Source organism: Eptatretus burgeri, chromosome 17, assembly GCF_056783735.1.
Source record: "Eptatretus burgeri isolate ZD-2024b chromosome 17, Ebu_testis_v1, whole genome shotgun sequence".
NCBI classification, from domain to species: domain Eukaryota; kingdom Metazoa; phylum Chordata; class Myxini; order Myxiniformes; family Myxinidae; genus Eptatretus; species Eptatretus burgeri.
Window position 1 is genome coordinate 28,572,279 of NC_140977.1, and position 21,646 is coordinate 28,593,924.

General features: G+C 45.3%; 1 protein-coding gene across 12 annotated transcripts in view; it reads left to right on the forward strand.

Annotated features, from left to right (window-relative positions):
• The window catches only part of LOC147009632 (transcription factor SOX-6-like), a 139,609-nt gene that overhangs the window by 110,931 nt on the left and 7,032 nt on the right, over positions 1–21,646 (forward strand). For all 12 annotated transcript variants that reach the window (XM_085862469.1, XM_085862476.1, XM_085862473.1 and 9 more), the window contains 3 exons: positions 5,962–6,067; positions 6,722–7,002; positions 7,396–7,468. In XM_085862469.1, coding sequence (XP_085718595.1) covers positions 5,962–6,067; positions 6,722–7,002; positions 7,396–7,468 — 460 coding nt within the window. The remainder of the gene's footprint in view (positions 1–5,961; positions 6,068–6,721; positions 7,003–7,395; positions 7,469–21,646) is intronic.

The window sequence follows — 21,646 nt, forward strand, 5'->3', positions numbered from 1 at the left end:
TTTTTTGTATACCTTGTCGAGGCTCGTATGAGAGCTAACACACAATGCACAGCAAGGGTGGCATGAGAAAGAGGGGCGGGAGTGGGAAGGAACAGAGACACGAGGAATAGAGACACTGGGGAACAGAGACACGAGGAGATCTGTGGAAGGGAGAGGATGGGGTGGGGAACACGGGGTGCACAAGATGGGCATTACAGGGACTTTCAGGAAGGAAAGCAGGGAATTTGAAGGAGGTGGGTTTGGGGTGGATTAACGGGGGTAGAAAAGATCGAGGATTTGGATGGGGGACGATAAGAGGTGGTGGTGAACAGCTGTTTTGAAGGCCTGGAGGGAAGAATGGGATTGAACAGAGTGAGGGAGTTTACTCCATAGGTGGGGAAAAAGAGGAATGAAAGAGTGAAGGTGAGCAGTGATTCGTGATTTTGGTAGTTTTACCAGAAGGGGGTTGTTGGCGGACCTTGCGCGCCCTGCGGAAGTATGGTGGGGAAAAATCGCAGACACAGCAAGGGGGGGGAGACTGGAGAGGAGACTGTAGAAGACAGAAAGACCACCGACCTGCCTGCGGTGAGAGAGTGAGAGGCCCAAAGACTCAGCCTCATCGCCAGAGATGCCAATGATCCGAAATGCCTTGGTTTCCACAGCATGATGCCGAGAAAGGTGGGAGGCAGGAGCACCAGCCCAGAGGGGAGAGCAGTACTCCATCAGGCTGTGGACGAAAGCTTTGTATGTGGTCAGGAGCTCAGGTGGGCTGAGATAAGACTTTGCATGACGGAGGATTCCCAGTCGGTGACTGGCTTTGGAGGCCAGGTTGGAAATGTGGCTTTCCCAGGAAAGATCATGGCAGATCGTGAGACCCAGAAGCTTGAAAGAAAGGACTTCTTCCAGAGGATTGTTGAGAAAGTGGATGGGGGAGTTTTCCAAACGGTCCTTTCGAAGAGACATAGTGAGAGTGTGAGATTTGTCCGGATTGAAAGGCATGTACCATGTGTTGGACCAGTTTGTGATTTTACCCAGCACTGCAGTGAGCGAAGAAGCTGCTGCTTGCTGGTCTGAGTGATGACAGATGGTACGGCAGAGGGTGGAGCCATTAGCAAAGAGATAAAGAGGATTTTCCAGAGAGTCGGAGAGATCATTGATGAAAACCAGAAAAAGAACAGGGCCCAGAACGCTGCCTTAAGGAACTCCAGCCTGGACAGGAAGAGGGGATGAAAGAACTCCATTTAGTCTGTTAGCCATGAGTGGAGATGGCCTTGGACACCAAAAGAAGAGAGTTTGGTGAGCAGGGCAGGGTTCCAGACCCTGTCAAAAGCACGCGATATGTCTACGGATATGGCTCTGATTTCATGTCCGACATTGAGGACCTCCATCCATTGCTGGGAGAGCAGAAGCAGCATATCCAGGGTAGAGTGACCTGATCTGAAACCAAATTGATGATCAGAAATCAGGCCATTGGAAAAGAGGAAGGATTTAATGTCTTCTTCTTTCTTCTTCTTCTTCTTTCGGCTGCTCCCGTTAGGGGTCGCCACAGCGGATCATCCGTATGATCCGCATAGTGATTTGGCACATGTTTTACGCCGGATGCCCTTCCTGACACAACCCTGGTCGCCTCTTACGACACAGGGATATGGTACACCTATTTTAACCGGGGTATGCACCGGCCCAGTACACTGGTACTCATTTCGCCGACCTCGGAAGGATGACAGGCTGAGTCAACCCCCTGGTGTATTAATTCAGTGGCCCAACGGGGCTTGAACTCAGGACCTTTTGGATCCCAAGCCGCTGCCCTAACCACTGCGCCAACACACCAGGCTTAATGTTTAATAACAGATTTAATGTCTGAAGCGATAATGGATTCCATAACCTTGCTGATGATTTGGAGAAGGCTGATTAGTCTGTAGTTGCAGGGATCTGTTTTTGCACCTTTTTAATGCAGGTCAGGAATGTTTTCTGATTTCCAAGTAGATTGCAGATGACCTTGAGCAAATGAGAGGGTGAATAGAACAGAGAGAGGGTGAGCAAGAGCTGAGGAGCAGGTTTTTAGGACACGTGGGCTGATGCCGTCTGGACTGGTTGCAGAATCTGAGTCGAGGTTTGACAGCAAGCTCTCCACCTTGTCAGAAGAAAAGGACACAGAGTCCTGGGACAGTTGGGTGTAACTGGTAAGGTGGGTACAGAAAGCGATGGGTTTTGGAGACAAGATTTCGATGCAAACACCGAGTTTAGGCATTCAGCCTTTTCACGTGTAGTGTGGCCATTTGAGGTGAGGGAGGGCATGGAGGGGGAACATACACCAGACACAGATTTGATAAGACACTACCAGGATTTTGAGGAAGGAGAGAGGTTTGCGAGTTCAGACTTGAGCTTAGAAAGATGTTGTTTTCTGGCTCTCCTGAGGGTAGATACACACTTATTCCGAGCTTTATGGAAGGAACTGAGAATACCCTCAGCTGAGTTTGCTTTCCATGAGGCAAACGGAAGTTGTTTTAGGACAACTGCCTCGCCACAAGCTTCAGTGAACCATCGGCAGGAGGAAGGGTAGGACAACTGAAGATGAAAGGGAATAAATCTGTGCATGAGAGAGAGAGCAAGTTTCTTTGAAAAAATTCCCAGGATGAGTTGATGTTGGAGAAAGTAGCGATGGGAGACCAGTCAAGAAGTTTGATGGCTGCTTGGAGACCCTGCCAGTCGGCTTGAGTGAAAGGCCAGACTCGATGGCTGTGAGGTGGTTCTCTGATAACAGCCAGAGAGATGTCCACTTTGACAACATGTTGTCAGAAGAAGCGATTGGAGCGGAGGAAGAACAGCAGATATTTTCAGGGAAATTTGTCAAAAGCAGATCCAGAAGAGATAGAACACCATTGGTTGAGGTCCGGGTTGGGAAATTGACCGATTGAGTCAGTCCCAATTAGTCGCAGAAAGCTTTTGCTGAAGTGCCATGGCAGGTGAAAGTGGTACCCACACCTAGCCAACTGGCATGATGACATTTGAAGTCACCACATATGAGGAAGAGAGAGTTTGGATGAGAAGATAGAAGTTGGTCCATGTTTTCGGATAGTGAGGTGTAAATGAGTCATCACTGTTTAGTGGATGGTACAGTACACATATAAACATGAGGTGGGCGTGGAGGGGAAGCCGTTGCCAGAGGTATTCCTGGGGGTTTGGGGGAGTGAGGGCAGTGCATGGAGTGGCGTCCACTTTGACAATGTTAATTATTTGTTTATTTTGTATTTATTTGGTTCTTATGCATTTCAAACTATAGATAGTAGAAAAATCGTGCAAATTATGATACAAGCATCAAATTTGGCGTTTCTGTTCTGCAGGGCTTTCTGATCAAATCTGCCCGATTGGCCATTTTTAAATCCAAGATGGCGGCCATTTTTCAAGATGGCCACCAAGTTAGCCTCCCGAAGTTGACTTTTTGCATAGAAGTATTTGTAGTTGTCCGATTTTCATGATCTAGGTGTGGATTCTAAGTGCGGGGCAAAGAGCAGTTCCATTCATTCATGGAGGGGCTACAGAATGAAGGTGAATGTCCTTTCTATCATCCAATCAAGAAAAACATTGTTTCTTTCTTCAAACAAGAGCAAGCTGGGGGAAGTTCTAAGGAGAAAGTCCTGAAAGATGACTGTCAGCTGTTCTCACGACTGTTCATCTCATGCCAGAACAGGCATTGTGACTTGCAAGAATTATTCAAGCATGAGAATCAGTCACACCCTGCATCTCTCAGTGACAGCAGCAAGCTTCATACATGTCAGAAGTCACAGCTGGCTGAAATTCTTGAAGTGCAAGTGAACATCCCAGACAGAGAACCAAGGGGAGATGCAGTCATCATTGATGGCTCAGCACTTATCAATGCCCTACCTCCACGCACTTCAAAGATATTTGATGACTATGCTAAAGAAGACATCATCCCAAAGGTGGAATCCTTTGGTGCCAGGTACGAGAGGGTGGACGTAGTGTTTGATGTGTACAAGAAGTCAAGTCTGAAGTCTGAGGCAAGGTTGAAAAGGGGGCAAGGAATCAGAAGAAGAGTGACAGGAACCAATAAGACCCCAAGTAACTGCAGAAGCTTTCTTCGAGATGACAGCAACGAGACTGAGCTGTTTCACTTCCTTGCGGAAAAGATGTGTGAAGCACAGATGACAAGCACAGTCATTGTCACAAAAGGAGAAGATGCCATTAGCAACACATGGAAGTCACTGGATGCTGTGTCTCAATGTTATCATGAAGAAGCTGACACTCGAATATTTGTGCACGCCAGGGATGCAACGACGGATGGTAGCAAGTCCATTATCATTAAGGCTAATGACACGGACGTACGAGTCATAGCAATATCTGTACTGCCATCCTTACAGGAACTAGGTCTTGAGAACATGTGGATTGCCTTTGGCCAAGGAGCCAAGGCGTGATGGATTCCAGTCCATGAGGTAGTTTCTGCAATAGGGCCTGAGAAAGCCAGAGGGATCCCATACTTCTATGCGTTCACTGGATGTGACGTCGTGTCTGCCTTCCGTGGTAAAGGGAAGAAAACTGCATGGCAGACTTGGAACGTCTTTGATGATGTTTCTGAAACATTCACCAATCTCAGCCAGCATCCAACATTGATTCGTGATCTTGACCTGCAGATGCTGGAAAGATTCGTTGTCCTCATGTATGACAGATCAAGCGCAGCCACTGGTGTGGACGGAGCAAGACTGGATCTCTTTGCCCGCAAGCAGAGGCCGTACAACTCAATTCCACCAATACAGGCAGCCCTCAGAGAACATGCAAAGCGTGCAGCCTATCAGGCTGGGATCATCTGGGGCCAGGCAACCATCTCCAGTCCAGACACGAGCAGTCCTGCTGAATGGGGATGGACACAGAAAGGAGAGACATGGCAGATATGTTGAACAACACTGCCCCCTATTGCAGCCAGCTGTCAGGAACTGACCAAGTGTTCCTGTAAGAAAGGTTGCAACCGGAGATGCAAGTACTTTCAGTCAGGGCTCCCCTGCACAGCACTCTGCAGCTGCATATGTGGACAGTAGCAGCTGGAGGAACATTCACATGGTATGCATAACTTTGAACATTTACTTGCCAGGGCCCGGTTGCAGAAAGTCCTTAGCTTCATATGTCAATCATTAAAGTGGTGCAAAATCAGAAAAAGTGTGTCAGGGGGCTTTAAAAACAGGAAAATCCACTCCAGCAGGCTTGAAAACATAGGTATCCACACCTAGATCATGCAAATCAGACAACTACAAATACTTCTAAGCAAAAAGTCAACTTCGGAAGGCTAACTTGGCGGCCATCTTGAAAAATGGCCGCCATCTTGGATTTTCAAATGGCCAATCAGGCAGATTTGATTAGAATCCCCTGGAGAACAAATGTGCCAAATTTGATGCTTGTATCATCATTTGCACTATTCCTCTCAAAAATTGCTGTTATCTGCCCCACTATATGGAAACTATGCTTTTAAACAAAATGAGAGGTGAAGCAGGGCAGCCCCCAGCTGAACTCGTCTCCTTGGGAATGAACCATTCTCAGAGGATTTGTTGCTTGACAACGTAATGCTGGCATTAACTCAGATAATCTAGCTGCAGGAGGTGGCCACTGTTCGCCAATGGGGAGCACTTATCTGAATGCAAAGTATACAAGTGTGGGATTTGCAATTGCAAAACCTGTTCTATTTTTTTACCACAAACAATATAATTAATTGTCCACAAACTGCTTGATCTTACAAGTTAAAAGGGTAAAACATCGGGCCAACAGTGGCAATGTGGACTAAAATGTTGTTCTTAGCGCAGATCATATCTACTTTTCGTAAGGCTGAAGCTTACAATTTGTTGTGAAGCCTGACTTAAATAACCAAAGTAATTTTATCCAACAGAAAAATTAATCTTTTATTTCTTGATTTTTGTAATTTTATTTCATTTTTAAAATTTTAATTCCTTTTGGGGCATTTCTCTTTCTTTTTCCACGTAGCCGGACCTTCAATCCCAACAACCCCTCAATCTCTCTGCTCGGATTAAGGTTGGGGATGTGCTGCCACCCCTATCGCCACCTCCCCCATTGGTAATCAACACTGCCGGTGAGATCATACTTTGTTATATCATTACACTCGACCTCTGTCGCAGAACTTTATACAATCAAACCGTCACAAGTTGTTTGCGAGTGACTGTTAGGTGGTGGGTCTATTGCATTTGGGGCATGGTTAGCATTTGTATACTTATTATTTGATTTTGAAACAAATTGTTTATTATATATGATTCTAAGATTTGTTGAGGGAAAATGTAAATTGTAAAAGCAGAGTAAAGAAAAAGGTGACAAGAATTGATATTGTTGTTAGGTTTTAAGGCCTGTGGAAAGATCATGAGAGCTTGAAGTTTTGGGTGCTTTCCAGATAATGAACCATCGTCTTGTATTAATGAGCAATTTCTAGATAAATCTGGTTATCGAACCATCTTGTAATTTCAAGTTGCGAATGTTCTGGGGCTGAGTATATTGTATAATATGGTAAAGCAGAGTGGAGATGAAGCCAGTCACCTTTTCCTTTGCTGTGTGTACAGTGCTCTGTCAGTGTTTTTGTCTCTTAAACCAACGCATGCTTGGACTACACTCGCCTTTTGGTTAGACGTAGATCGATCACTGAACCTTGGATTTTATGACTTGGATGTTTCATTGCCTGAGGGTGCTCTACATTGTTTGAGAGTGCTTATCCTTCTCTTTCTTCTCAACATTTTAGAGCTTCAGTGCCAAAAGAAAGAGCTGGAGATCATTCCTGTGACAATGGATGGAAAGAGAGAACGGGAGTCTGTAACAGCAGTGGATAAAAGGAGAGAGCGTGAGGCTGTGACCTTGGCAGTAGAAGGAAGGAGGGAACGTGAGTCAGTTACGATGGTTGTCGAGAGGAGAGAACGGGAACCGGTTACCATTGCAGTAGATGGAAGGAGAGAAGGGGAACCGCCTTCCGTGCGGATGGAAGGATGGAGAGAGCGAGATGTTATGGTTTTGAGTGGGGAAAAGGTGAGCTGAAGTCTTTAAATTTACATCTTTTTAGTGGGTTGCCAAGACTGAAAACCTGTCACCACACGTTTTATAACTTTCAAGTGCCTCGTCCATATAGTGCAACCTATATGTCTGCTGTTGGCTTCATGGTTAAAGTGGCTGGCTTAAGATCTAAGGGTCTTCAATTTGAGCCCCCGTCATGCTATTAAATAACACCATGTGGATTGGTACCAAATGGCCTGTCTTCCTTCCGAGGTTGGCAAAATGAGTATCGGCTTACTGGAAACAGGGGGAACTGCAACATTGGCATAGCCAGGCAACCAGCAGCCTCAGGCTTTATACGAAATAACAAATGTTATCTCAGTATATTTTTTTTTCTATCTGTGACCTTAACAGCCTTTATTCTGACAGGACATTCCTCCTGCTCGTGCTGTCTTGGGTGATGGGAAACCTCTGCCTCAGACTATCAAATCGGAAAATGGCGGTGAGCTGTTTTTTAATGCTCAGATGTCCTTTTTTATATTGTTTCCTAAACGCCTCAGATATGAATATTTTTGTTTTAAACAAAGAGCCATAACCCATGTTATTCTTATCCTGCATTAAATATGGAGCCACCTCCAAAAGATTACTTTTTGAAATGTTCATCAATAACCAGCTTGTGATTTTGTCAAGGTCTGAAAAGAGGGAAGAGGCTGCCGTGATATCCCTCATCCTTCAGATAGGCATGCAGCAGAGGGTGGAGTCCGAATCGAATAGATGAAGAGAATTTTCTGGAGAGTCAGAGATATCGTTGATGAAAATAAGGAATAGGACTGGGCTCAGAACACCGTCTTGGGGCACTCGAGCCTTAACAGGAAGAGGAGATGAAAGGAATCCGTTGAGAGCTACATTTTTGGCTACGAGACTAGAGGAAGTCAGGAAACCATGTGTTGAGTTGGTGTTGGATGCCCATTCACAGAGAGTTTGGAGAGCAAGGCAGGATGCCAGACTGTATCGAAGGCTCAAGGTATGTTTTGAGAGATGGACCAAGTGTCATGTCTGACATTGAATACCTCCATCCATTGTTGGGACAGGTGGAGCAGCATCTCCAAGGTGTAGTGATATGGTCTGAATCCAAATTGATGATCTGAGATGAGGTTGTTGGAGAAAAGGAAGCATTTAATATCAACTGTGATGATGGATTCCATGACTTTGCTGATGATTGGATGTAAGCTGAAAGGTCTGTAGCTAAGGGGATCAGTTTTTGCACTTTTTATGTGGTGCAGTGATGCTCGCTAACTTCCAAGCAGTTGGAAGATGACATAGGGAAAATGACAGGGTGAAAAGAGCAGAAGGGGGATATGCAAGAGCAGCAGAGCAAGTTTTTAGGACATGTGAGCTGATTCCATATAGTCCAGCTGCAGAATCAATGAAGGGTTTCCAGAAACTTTTCTCCCATCTCAGGTGCAAAAGACAGTCAAGCAGCCATTGGTGTGACTCGGTAGGGTCAGTTTAGAGAGCGAGGGGTTGGGAACACAATATTTTGAAGCAAACAGAGAAATGAGGCATTCTGCCTTCCCACGAGCAGTCAGCTGTGGTGCCATTTGACGAGAGGGAAGGGATGGACGAGGAGGATATTTCAGAGACAGACTTAACAAGGTGTTACCAGTTTTTAGATGAGGGAGACAAGTTTGAAAGTTCAATTTTGAGGTTGGACAGATGTTTTATGGCTCTGATGAGAGTGGACACACACTTGTTTGGGGCTTTGTGAAATGATCTGAGATTGCTTTTTGTCAGTTTGCTTTCCAGGGGGAAGGCAAGTGGTTTTAGAGCAACTGCCTCATCATGAGAGAGAGATATAGAGAGATGAAGGTGTTGAGGATGGGTAACAATAATGAAAATAGAGATTACATGATGCAAGGGGCAATTTTTGAGCATGTCACACAGGAGAAGGATTTGGGGGTGGTAATAGATATGGGAGGTAAGAATGCAGCACAGTGCCAGGCAGCTATAGGTAAAGGAAATAGGGTTTTTGTTTGTATTTGGAGGAGGATCAATTATAACTCGAGGTGGTTTTAACATTGTATAGGAATTTAGTGAGGCCACATCGAGAATATCGGGTGCATTTGTGGTCACCACATCTGTGGAAGGACATAGTTGCCAAAGAGAGGGTTCAGCTGGACTCAACTATGAGGAGCTGCTGAAGGAGATGGGGCTTTATACATTAGAAAGGAGGTGGTTACGAGGTGATATGATAGAGATATTTAAGGTAATGAAAGGGGTAGATAAAATAAGTGCAGAAGAATTATTCAGCAAAGTCGACAGTGATAGGACCAGGGACCATGGTCTGAGAGTAATTAAGAGGAGTGTTAAGATGGTAGTAAGGCAGGGGTCTTTTACTCAGAAAGTAGTTAATGCATGGAATGGCCTCCCTGGAAAGGTAGTGGCAGCAGAACAGTAGATAAGTTTAAATTGGAATTAGATCAGTACCTGGAAGTATTGGAGATAGAGGTGAATAGGGATGTTGGCAGGACTTTAAGGGAGCTTGAGCATTGTTTGATGGTCGTGTGCATGTGTACGGAGTGATGTTGGTGGAGGTCTCGTCAAAGGGTGTTATATGGTTGATGTTTTTTTTTTACCCAATAAGCATCTTTGCCAATGCCCCTTCCCCTGGAAAGAAAAAAAAATACAAAAAACAAAACGAATTTTTCTTTTTTTAGTCTGGTGTTAATGTGGCACAGGCATGATGGGCCGAATGGCCTCCACCTGCATCCAATTTCCTTGTGCATCAGGGGCAGTAGATATAGGCAACTATTCCTGTACTGAAAGGGAGGATTTGCCATTGGGGATTGTCAGTCCCATGGAGTCACAGAAGTCCTTTGCTGAACTGCCATGGCTGGTGAGAGAGGGACCAACAACACCCAGCCAATTTCCATGGGGACAATTGAAATGATCATGTATGAAGAGAGTTGGGATGTGTGGTTCAAAGTTGGTCCATGTTGTCTGAGAGAGATGTACATACATACATGGAGTCATCACTGTTTGGAGGACGGTACAACACACAAACAAGAGGTGGACGTGAAGGGGAACTCACAGCCAAATGTGATCCTGGGGGTTGAGAGGTTTAAGATCAGTACAAGGACAGTGAGAAATTGAGTTATTGATGTAAAGTGCATTTCCACCGTCCAGCTGGTTTCAGGCCTGTCAAATTAGAGGAGATGATCAATAGCTTTGGTGAGATACTAAGGAGACAGCTATGTCCTCTGGGAGGATGGATTCTGTTAAATATATGATGTCCGGTTTATCAGCAGAGGCCTAGGTTTAAAGGTCTGTCAGGTTGGAGCAGAAGCCTTGGATGTTTGAGGTCCACACAGTTGGGTTAGAGGGGTGGAGGAGGTATTGGGATGGTGGGTGCAGGAGGGGTGGGAGGAGGGGGAAGCTTTGAGGGTGCATTGTAAGGGGAATTATTGAGAGGGTGGAGTAAAGAATAATGCAGAAAGTGGGGGACATTAAGCTTTGAGGGGGTTGTGGAAAGGGGGACATTTTGAAGGACGTGGGCTTGTAGGAGACGTCGGAGAGTGTGTACTGACACTGTTTAGGGACATGAAAGGGATCTTGAACAGCCAACCTCTGCAAACTGGACTTCTCAAGATTCCCAAGTTAGACACTTGGAGATAAAGATCATGGAAACGGGTGATCATAATTGTTGTTAAAGTCATGGAGAAAGGTGGTACGATAGGAATGGGAGGAAGGTTTGTAGACCATAGCTGACACCGTTTTGGAAAATTCGTCTTTGTGACGAAGAAGAGGAATATATTGTTGTGAATATGAACATGTTGGGTCGTACTTCTGATAGAGAAATAAGGAAAATGAAGCATTTTAAAGTGTTTATAAATGTTTTTAAAGAAAAGTGTTTGCATTTATTGAATATTCAGTTTGGATATTTTGAGAAAAGGGAGAAATAAAGAATGAAATATCGGAAGGACAGGCAGAAAAAAAATTCAAGTAGAAAGAGAAGGGCACTCGGTAGAGCGCATTCCTCCACCACGCAATGCTTGATCCATGAGAACATATTGGGCCGAATGCATTTTTTGAAACGTCATTCCATGTATCATTTTTAGCCCCATCTCTCAATGGTGAAGAATGACTTTGAAATGATCAGATCCGAATTCGGATTCGGATCTTCACCAAATTTGAATCAATTCTTCCTTGTCACACACTCAACATGTCCACAAAGTTTTGTCCAAATCCATCCACAATTTTTTGAGATATCGTGCAACAAATCGTTTTTGGCCCCATCTCTCAAGGGCGAAGAATCACTCAAAAAATTATCGTGTCCGAATCCAGATCTTCACCAAAATCTAATCAGTTCGTCCTTGTCACACACTGAACCTGTCCACAACTTTTTTGAGATATCTTGCACACAGACAGACAGTGAGGAGTGAAAACATAACCTCCTTCATTTTCGATGGCAGAGGTAACTAGAATGGCACTTTGTGGAGCACATACCTCTGCCATGCTGAACAGTTTACATTTTGTATCCCACTGATGGTCTGGATCTCAATCAGGACTTGAATCAAAATCGAATTAGCTTGTTCTTGTTACCTAACCAACTCTTCCACCAAATTTTGTCATAACTCACCCACAGCTTTTTGAAATATCATGATATACATTGTTTTTGGCCCTGTCTGTCAATGGTAAAGTATCACTTAAACCAGAGTTGGTGTCAAAGCCACCCAATGCTCGCCTGTTTATACATTTATTGTTTTTAAAAGACTTGTCTAATAATATTTTTTATAAAGCATTGCAGTGGTCTGATCCAAAGAATTTTAAAGCAATATATGTATTTGTATATTGTAATCAGTAAAAAATAGTGTGGTCGATAAAAACATTAGAAAGGAAATAACTTGCACCAAAAACTTTAACATTTTCACGCTCACGCTGACGCTGACGCCGGGGGTATCGCTATAGCTCTCTGTTCTTCGAACAGGCGAGCTAAAAATGGAAAAAAATTATCATATTCGGATCTTCACCAAAATCTTATCAGTTTGTCCTGGTCACACCCAACCTGCCCATCAAATTTCATTCGAATCTGTCCACAACTTTTTGAGATATCCTGCGCACAAACCAATAAACAGACAGGGTGAAAACATCACCTCCGTCCACTACAGATTGCAGAGGTATTAAATACAACACAACAAGGTACGATTTAATAAGGAAAATTGGACAGAAACACAAACAGCAATACAGGGACGAAGATATAACAGAAAAACATGACTCGTGTTAAGAAAACTTAGCTTAGATGAGGTGCACGCAGCAGCTGCAGATTCAACCAACACGTGGAAAATACCCCAAACCGGAAGTGTTTGTGTGATTGATTGCTTTCCCGACTGCCCAGATGATCAGCTGGTACCATTCTTCCTGGTGGTTTTGATCCTTTCAGCCAATTTTTCATCCTTTCATACTTTTCAGAAGCACTCCAAATTGCGGAGCTACAACCTCGGCCATGGGTCCACATCAGTTGATTCGCTACATCAATCAGTACATTAGTTACCTCTTGAAGAAGCTGTCACTCAAAATTTTAGCTCTCACTATCTGTCATGATCTTGGGCAAACTACACTACAAGTTGGCCTCTAAAGCCATTTGTCAACTGGGTATCCTCCATTGTGCAAAGTCCTTCCTTGGCAAGCCTGGACTCTTATTAACCTGCAAGGCAGATTAATGGAGTGCTGCTCTCCCCTCTGGGTTGGCTCCCCTGCCTCACATCTTGCTCGGCTTGACACTGGAAACCAAGACCTGCAAGATTTTTGAAATCTCCCACACTGAAGCTGACGCAATGGGCCTATCACTTTCAAATCACAGGCAAGTTGGTGTTCCCTCTGCCTTCCACCCCGTCCTTTCTGGTCTTGCACCCTCTGCTATTTTCGTGCTCTGCCTACCCCCTCAACCCCCTGCCCCACCCCCCCCCCCCAAAAAGGTTTCTGCAAGGTGCATGTGGTTTGCCAGGAACCTGCTGCTGGTGAAACTCCCAAAATCCTGAATCACTGCTCACTTCCACTCATTCTTTCCTTTTATTTTTATTTTATTTTATTTTCCCCTACCTGTAGAACCAGATTCCTTCTGCGTTTGCCGATCCAAATTCACCAAACCCCTCCACGATTTTTCTTCATCATTTCCTTTCCCTAATCTTTCATAATCTTTATCAAAAAATAAAACAACTAGAAGGGAATTTGGTGGAGTGCATACCTCCGCCACGTAATGCCAGATCCACAAGAACATATCGGGCCCAATACATTTTTGAAATATCATGCTATGCAGTACTATGTCATTTTAGCCCTATCTCTCAATGGTGAAGAATCAAATAAAAAATTCTAGTAGTCGGATCCAGATCCAGATTTTCACCAAAATCTAATCAGTTCGTCCTTGTCACCCACCCAACCTGTCCACCAAATTTCATCCGGATCCATCACCAAATTTTTGAGATATCCTGTACACAAACAAACAGACAGATCGACAGAAAGGGGTGAAAACGTAACCACCTCCACCTTCGATGGTGGAGGTAATAAAAACGGTCTCCTAAAATGTTACAACTTCCTGTTTCACACTTGTGGTTCTTGGTATTGTACCATAATTCGCTACTTTTTCTTCTTCAAAAGACTGTTTTCATTTCGACCTTTCCTTCATCCTGTGTCTGAAAAGTCCAACTGTTAGAACTTTTCTTTTCTCCATTTTCTCAATTCTCCCTTGTTGCATCCCTCACGCAATGTCTTTAATTGCATCTCTGACATATAAATTTTAAAATCCCCATTTGCAATGCATGTTCGTGTTCCATCAATCATCCATTTTTTAACAACTTCAGTGCCAATTCACCCCATCGACTTAAATCTACCTCCTCCTACCCCCTCACCTGTTATCCCCTCTCCTTGCCCCTCATTCTACCTCTGCTCTTGGCACCTTTTCACTGTCTTATGCTTCAGTATAAACTGCTCCTGTATTATCCCAAAGTGTGTGGTGTTTTACCATCTGTGTGCTCCATTCTAACCTCACAGCTCTCTCTCTCGTTCTCTCTCGTTCTCTCTCGTTCTCTCTCGTTCTCTCTCGTTCTCTCTCGTTCTCTCTCGCTCTCTCTCGCTCTCTCTCTCGCTCTCTCTCTCGCTCTCTCTCGCTCTCTCTCTCGCTCTCTCTCGCTCTCTCTCGCTCTCTCTCGCTCTCTCTCGCTCTCTCTCGCTCTCTCTCGCTCTCTCTCTCGCTCTCTCTCGCTCTCTCTCGCTCTCTCTCGCTCTCTCTCGCTCTCTCTCGCTCTCTCTCGCTCTCTCTCGCTCTCTCTCGCTCTCTCTCTCGCTCTCTCTCGCTCTCTCTCGCTCTCTCTCTCTCTCTCTCTCTCTCTCTCTCTCTCTCTCTCTCTCTCTCTCTCTCTCTCCTCAGGTCAGGTATGGGAGCATGTGCCAAAACAGCGCGTCGCTGCGTCCACTTTCCGCCGGTACTCCAGGGGCCTCCGTCTGGCCATCCTCCAGGCAGATGCCAGGCCCATCCCCATCTCCTTGAGATGATGGTCAACCTGTTGCAACCATGAGGCACGTGGTCGACCCACTGGCCTCCTCCACTCATGAGACTCCCTCGCTGAGAGAATCTGGTGAGCAGGATCAGAGTCAGGAAAACGAGCCACATGTCCATACAGCCGCAACTGACGCTCACGGACTATGCAGGTAACAAATCTCATCCGAGTCTCTCTCAGCAACCGCTCGTTGGACACAAAATCCGACCAGCGATAGCCAAGGATTCTCCGAAGAGACCTGGTACCAAAGGAATTAAGTCTCCGTCTCAGATCCTTGGTCAGAGTCCAAGTCTCGCACCCATAGAGCAAGACTGGAAGTACCAAGGACCTGAAGACTCGGACTTTCGTCCTCCCGCACAGGTACCGGCAGCGCCACACCCCATGATCCAGTGAATCCATGACTCCCCAGGCCCGACCCAGAAGTCTATTGACCTCTGACTCGCAGCCAGCAGAGACATGAATATCACTGCCAAGGTAAGTGAATCTCTCCATGACCTCAACATCCTCACCACAAACAGACACAGACAGGACAGCAGCATCCAAGATGTCACCGAAAGCCTGGATCTTAGTTTTGACCCAAGAAACCCGTAATCCCAACCGCTCCGACTCCTCATTCAGCACCTCGAGGGCCCCCAAGAGGATGTCTAAAGTCTCCGCAAAGATGACTGCATCATCTGCAAAGTCAAGGTCCGAGATCTTGACATTCCCAAATGACGCACCGCAACTTGATCTCTCCGACATCCTCCCTAGAATCCAGTCCATACAAGTGCTGAAAAGTGTGGGGGCAAGTACACATCCCTGACGAACTCCAGTAACAACTGGAAATAGGTCAGAGATGGTACCACCACACTTCACAGCACTCTCAGTACCAGAGTAGAGTTCAGACATCAGATCGATCAGTTTTGGTGGCACCCCACGAAGACCAAGAATCCTCCAGAGGACATCCCGATTCACTGAATCGAACGCTTTACAGAGATCAACATAGGCTGCAAGCAGCCCCTGCCGAAACTCTCGTCTGCGTTCGGTGAGGACACGAAGTGCAAGGATACGGTCAATCGTTGACCTCTTTGGTGTAAAGCCTGACTGCTCTGGACGCTGGTGCTCAAGCAGATGGTGGCGAACCCTATCGAGAATTATCCGAGCAAAGACCTTGCCCGGCACTGAGAGCAGCGTCACCCCTCGGTAGTTGTTGCAGTCTTGGCGATCACCCTTCCCTTTCCAGAGAGGGACAACAAGGCCCCTCTTCCAGTCAGTTGGGATGATGCCTGTGTTCCAGGCAGAGCACAAAACTGCATGCAACGACACGAGTGCAGCATTTCCACCAGCCTTGATAAGTTCGGCATGGATGCCACAAATCCCTGGAGCTTTGCCCCGTTTCAACTGGTTCACCGCAGCCCGTGTTTCCACAAGCGTAGGTGGACCACAGTTGATTCGAGGGTCAGCAACAGGGATTGTAACACCCTTGACGTCCAACTCGACAGTTGGGGGATCAGCCTGGTACAACCGCCCAAAGTAACCGGGCCAGCGGGCCTTCACTTCAGACTCCTCTGTCAAGAGCCTACCACTCTCTGCTCGAACTGTAGTGCTCCGAGGGATGGGCTTGGATGAACGTAATGCGCGAATTCCCCTGTAAGCGGGACGAGAATCACCTGTCCACAGGTGATGCTCTACCCCCTCACAGATTCCTCGCACATAGGCCTCCTTGTCCACCCTCGGTGCACGTACAGTTTTACGCCTCAGCTCCATGAACAGCTCAGCTCTGCCATTCAGCCTGGCCCTGCGACTCTGGTCAATGGTATCCAGTGTCCCTTGAGAGACAAAATTCTTCTTTGCCCTGCGGTGAGCTCCAAGGCATCCACCGGCAACATCAAGGACAGTGGTCTTGAAGGCGCTCCACAACTCTTCAGGACCCCCCAAAGCACCCAGACCCCCCAAGTGTCCACTCAGCCTGTTCGCAAACTCCTCAGCTACTCTCTCATCCCTGAGCTTGGCAACATCCAGCCTCGGCTGGGATAGTACCATTCTCCAGGATTTAAGGTGCAGCTTTAGAGTTGCTACAACAAGCCTGTGGTCAGTATTGAGGAACTGAGCACTCCGGTAGACCCTGCAGTTCTGGATCATCCTCCAACGACCGTCAATGAGGACATGGTCAATCTCCTTTGCCACACCGCCAGCGTTGGAATACCAAGTCCAGCGATGAGCTTGTGGGTGCTGAAACCATGAACCAGCCACCCTAAGTCCATGACTTCTTGCAAAGTCAAGGAACTTAGTGCTATTCTGGTTCATAGTTCCTGACCCATGGGGACCAACACACACCTCATAACCGTCCCTATCAGTTCCAGTCGATGCATTGAAATCCCCCAAGACTAGAAGTGTATCTCGTCTGGGGCACTGATCAACCACAGACTCGAGTGTGGCGTAGAATGCATCCTTCACGGTGAGATCACTCGCCTCAGTCGGAGCATAAACAGAGACCATGGAAATGACACCTAAGGAGTGACGAATCCTTAATCTCATAAATACGCTCGTTGACCGGTGTTACCTCAATTATCATTGGGGTCAGCTTATTGGACACAGCTACAGCAACTCCTTGGGTATGGTAACCATCAGAGCGACCAGACCAATAGTAGGTGTAACCACCCACCATTATCTCGCCGCAATCCGGTCTCCGAACCTCAGAGAGAGCTGCAATCCCGATGTCCAAACGCTTGAGCTCAGATGATAACAGAGACAGGTGATCATCCTCTCTTAGGGATAGGACATTCCAGGCACCCACCCGAAGGGACCGCCTCAGGTTAACCCAAGGAGACCGCCGTCTGGTGGACGACACCAAAGAGGTCTCTATCCTCATCACCAGAAACATGCTCCTTTCTTCCTCTCAGCACACCTCGCCCTCTTCGTCACCCCTCAAATCTTGTACCTCCCTCTGCCTGCTTCCTTGTTCACCATATTTATACCAAGTCTCATCCTTCCCTTCTCCCATTGCCCTCCTGCACTTTGGCTGTGCCTGCTCTCATCGTCTCCCCTCCCTCTCAAAGCAACCTTCACACTCTTCCCCTCCAAGCTTCCCTCTCACCTTTCTCAAAAACTCCCCCTCACTGTTCTCCCTCAACTCTCCTCTCTCACCCTTCTCCCTCCAATCTTCCCCCTCACTTCCCCTTCCCAAAGTTGCTCCCCCGCCCTCTATCTTCCATCTCATCACTCCACCTCCTCCAATCTTCAACTGCCCTCTGCTCCCTCTCTTATTACTCCCCACAGTACCTCAACCCATCACCACCAAGCCTTTTCTCCTCCTCATCCAGCCCTCTCCCCTAGCTCTTCTGCAATCCCCCACACTTTCAAAAAATCTCGTTACCTCCCTTCCTCCTCCTTCATCCTACCCTCCCTCCCTCTTCCTTAACAGTGTGAACCTCAAACATCCACGGCCTTCACTCAAACCTGACATATCTTTCCATACAGGTTGCCACTGACAAACCAGACATAATCTGCTTAACAGAAACTTTCCTCCTTCAAGACATCTCTGACTCCCAAGTATCTCTCCCTGGTTACTCCCTCCTCCGGTATGACAGACTTGAGCCTCGTCCTGGCAGTGGAGTGGCTCTCTTCATCAAAGACTCTATTCCTCATTCATCATGCATCATGCAACAAGAATACCTCTGGCTACGGCTTCTCCTCAACTCTACCTTATGGTTATTTGTGTGTTGTACCGTCCACCAAACAGTGATGAGTCCATTTACATATCGCTCTCTGAAAACATGGACCAACGTCGATCCTCTCATCCCAACTGACTTCCTCATACGTGGCGATTTCAAGTGTCATCATGCCAGTTGGATGGGTGTGGGTACCTCTCTCACCTGCAACTTCAGCAAAAGACTTCTGTGACTCATTGGGACTGACACAACCTGTCCTAACCCTGATCTCAACCAACGGTACTCCATCTCTTCTGAATCTGATTTTGACCAATTTCCCTGAAAATATCTGCTGCTGTTCCTCCACTCCAATTAGTTCATCTGACCACATGCTTGTCAAAGTAGACATCTCTCTGGCTGTTATTAGAGAACCATCTCAGCGCTGTCAAATCTGACGTTTCACTCAGGCCGACTAGCAGGGACTTCAAGCAGTCGTCAAACATCTAGATTGGCCTCCCATCTCTACTTCCTCCGACATCAACTCGTCCTGGGAATTATTTCAAAGAAACTTGTTCTCTCATGCACGGATTTATCTCATCTCGTCTTCAGTTGTCCTGGCGAGCTCGTGGCGAGGCAGTTGTCGTGAAACAACCTGTCTTCGCCTCTTGGAAGGTAATCCAACTGAAGGCAATCTCAGTTCCTTCCACAAAGCTTATAACAAGTGTGTCGACCCTCAGGAGAGCCAGAAAACAACATCTTTCTGATCTCAAGTCTGAATTCTCAAACCTGTCTCCCTCCTCCAAATCCTGGTGGCATCGAGTTAAGTCTGTTTCTGGTGTATATTTTTTCGTATATCCTATATTCTTATGAGTCTGATTTGCATTCAGAAACAGAAAAATAATGATTAACCATTTCAAAATTGCCATTCTATCATCTAAATGCTGTAAATCATGTTTAAAAGACTTTAAATTCCAGATTTCATGCTGGAAACACCAGGTTAAAAGTGCCTGTTGAGCTGAACTGAATCAGTGTGAACACATACACAGCGCATGCACAAAAAGGTCTCTTTTAGCATTCATGCGTCATTTTGCAAGTCCTGTATGGCCAATCCTATACAAGAAATAAATTAGTAGGATTGTGAGGAACAGACAGGAGGAAGAAAAAAAAAATGTGAGCGTGTGTTATCGTCCCAGGTCTCAAAATTTCCCAGTTTAAAAAAACAAAAAAAACCCAGAATCTTGCCAGGTCTCGAAATTTTCACCTCCGTCTCAGTCAGGGAGTCACAATTCATGGACCAAGCTGTAAAGTTTGCTTGTTTTCAAACTTTTGTTCTGAGGACTCTTTACAGGATCGTCCCTGAGTCCCGGACAGCTTTGAATTGTAGTTTGTTTGTAGTAATATTGCCAGGGATGGTTTTTAAGATATCCATAAGATTCTTCCTTATCATTCCCATTGCTCCAGTCATCACTGGTACAATTTTGGCGTTCTTCAGCTTCCAAGATCTCTTCAGTTAATTTTTTTTAGGTCTTGGTATTTGGTTGTTTTCTTGATTTCTGTGTTGTTTAGGCAGAAATTGTTTGGTGAAGAAACCTCAATTAGCAGTGCCTTCTTTTCTTTTTTGTACCGAAGTACTGTATATCCGGTCGCAATGCTTTGTTTTCTATGTTCATGCTCAATGGGATCATTAGTGTGTCGGTGAGCATTACTTCCTTGTTTTCAATGATTGCTTTTGGTTCATTTTTCCATGAGTTTTCTGGAACTGGGTTATTGCAAATTTTTGCAGATGTGCCAGTGGATTACTATACACACTTTGTTGTGCCTTTGTGTGTGCAGTTGTTCTAATGTGAGTTTTTTGCATCTCAATAGTAAGTGACTTGTACTTTATTTCTTCCTTGCAAAATCTACATTTTTCTGATTGACTCAGTCCCACCATCTTCTTAAAACCATTGGTATACTGTCCCTTGTCTTGGGCATTTATTATGATTTTCCTCCATCCCAGTTGAGCTGACCTAGCTATTCCAATGAGCCTTCTTTGTCTATGCCCAATCTGTCTAACTCTTTATTTTTTTATTTTTTTTTAATATCCTCCTGCTCTTTTTTCATTCTCTGAGTTGTCAGTATATTTGTGTTGATTTTTTCTTTTTCTTTTTCTTTTATCTTCTTTTGCAATCATTGGAGCTGTATTTATTGCTTTTTCAGTTTCATGTGTGACATCTTCCCTTTGCACTTGTCTTTGGAAAAAATTTGCAAGGTAGGTTAGGGATACCTTCACTGGGATGTCTTCGTGTTTGCATACAAATTGGATCTGGTAGTCTGTTGAACTTTTCATGTACTCAGCCAATCCTACTGTTGTCACTCTGTATGCTTGGTTGAGCTCTATCAGGCCGCTACCTCTCCTTGTCTCGGCAGGTACATTCTTGGAATGAATTGTTTTTTTGTGGATAGTGAGGAGTTTTGCTGTTTTGATGCCTCGTTTATAGATTTCTGATTGTGGCCAGTTTATTATTCTGCAGCTGTACAGTACTGGAATACTGGTATTGCAAGTTGGTTTCTGGCTTTGCTTTTGTTCCTTTTGAGAAAGGTATGTTTTCAGGATCAGCCTCATTCTAAGCAGGTATTCTTGGGTAATTGTCTTGTGTATTTCTTTGTGACATATGAGGTATTTGTATGAATCTTCGTTCTCGAGCTCTGTTATTATTGTATGTAGGTTGATTTTTATGTTATCCCTTTTTTTTGGTCAACCTATGAATGTGACTTAGCACACTTGGCCAGGCCAAATTCCATTTGAATGTCGTCAGTACTATTTCACTAATTTGAGTTGTTCTACCAATTTATCATCATTTGATGGAAATAGTTTTAAATCGTCCATGTAAAGTAGATGTGTCACCTTTCTTGTTTCTTTGGACGCACTCTTGTTGGTTGGTAGGGTGTATCCATGTCCTTGCTCATTCATGAGGTTGCTTAGTGGGTCCAGTACCAGCAAAATAAGAAAGGCTATCACTCTGGAAGATCCTGCAATGTGTCTTCACTCATAGTATTTTGATCTTTCCTTCCAAGTGTTGCAGTATCGATGTGGTGTTCCATAGCTCCATTGCTTTCTCAATTAGTTTAGTTACTTGGGGGTTGATCTTGTACAATTGCATGCATTTTATCATCCACGAATGTGGAACGCTATCAAAAGCTTCTTTTCTAGTCATTCCAAGCTGTGAACAATTTGGTTCTTCTGGTTTTACAGTTTTCGAGTGTGGCCTTGTTTTGTAGTTGGTGGTCTATTGTTCCTTAGCATTCCCTTTTACATCCCTAATGTTCTGCCTCTAGGCCTCCTTGTTGTGTTAGGTGGTGGTACATCATTTCTGTGATGATTCCCATCAGAAGTTTGTATGTTGGCAGACAAGTTATTGGTCGATATTTGTGAGATTGTTCATTTTCTTCAGATTTGGGGATGAGGAAGGTGTTGCTTTCTGTAAGCCACACATCCGATACCTCATTCCCTTGGAT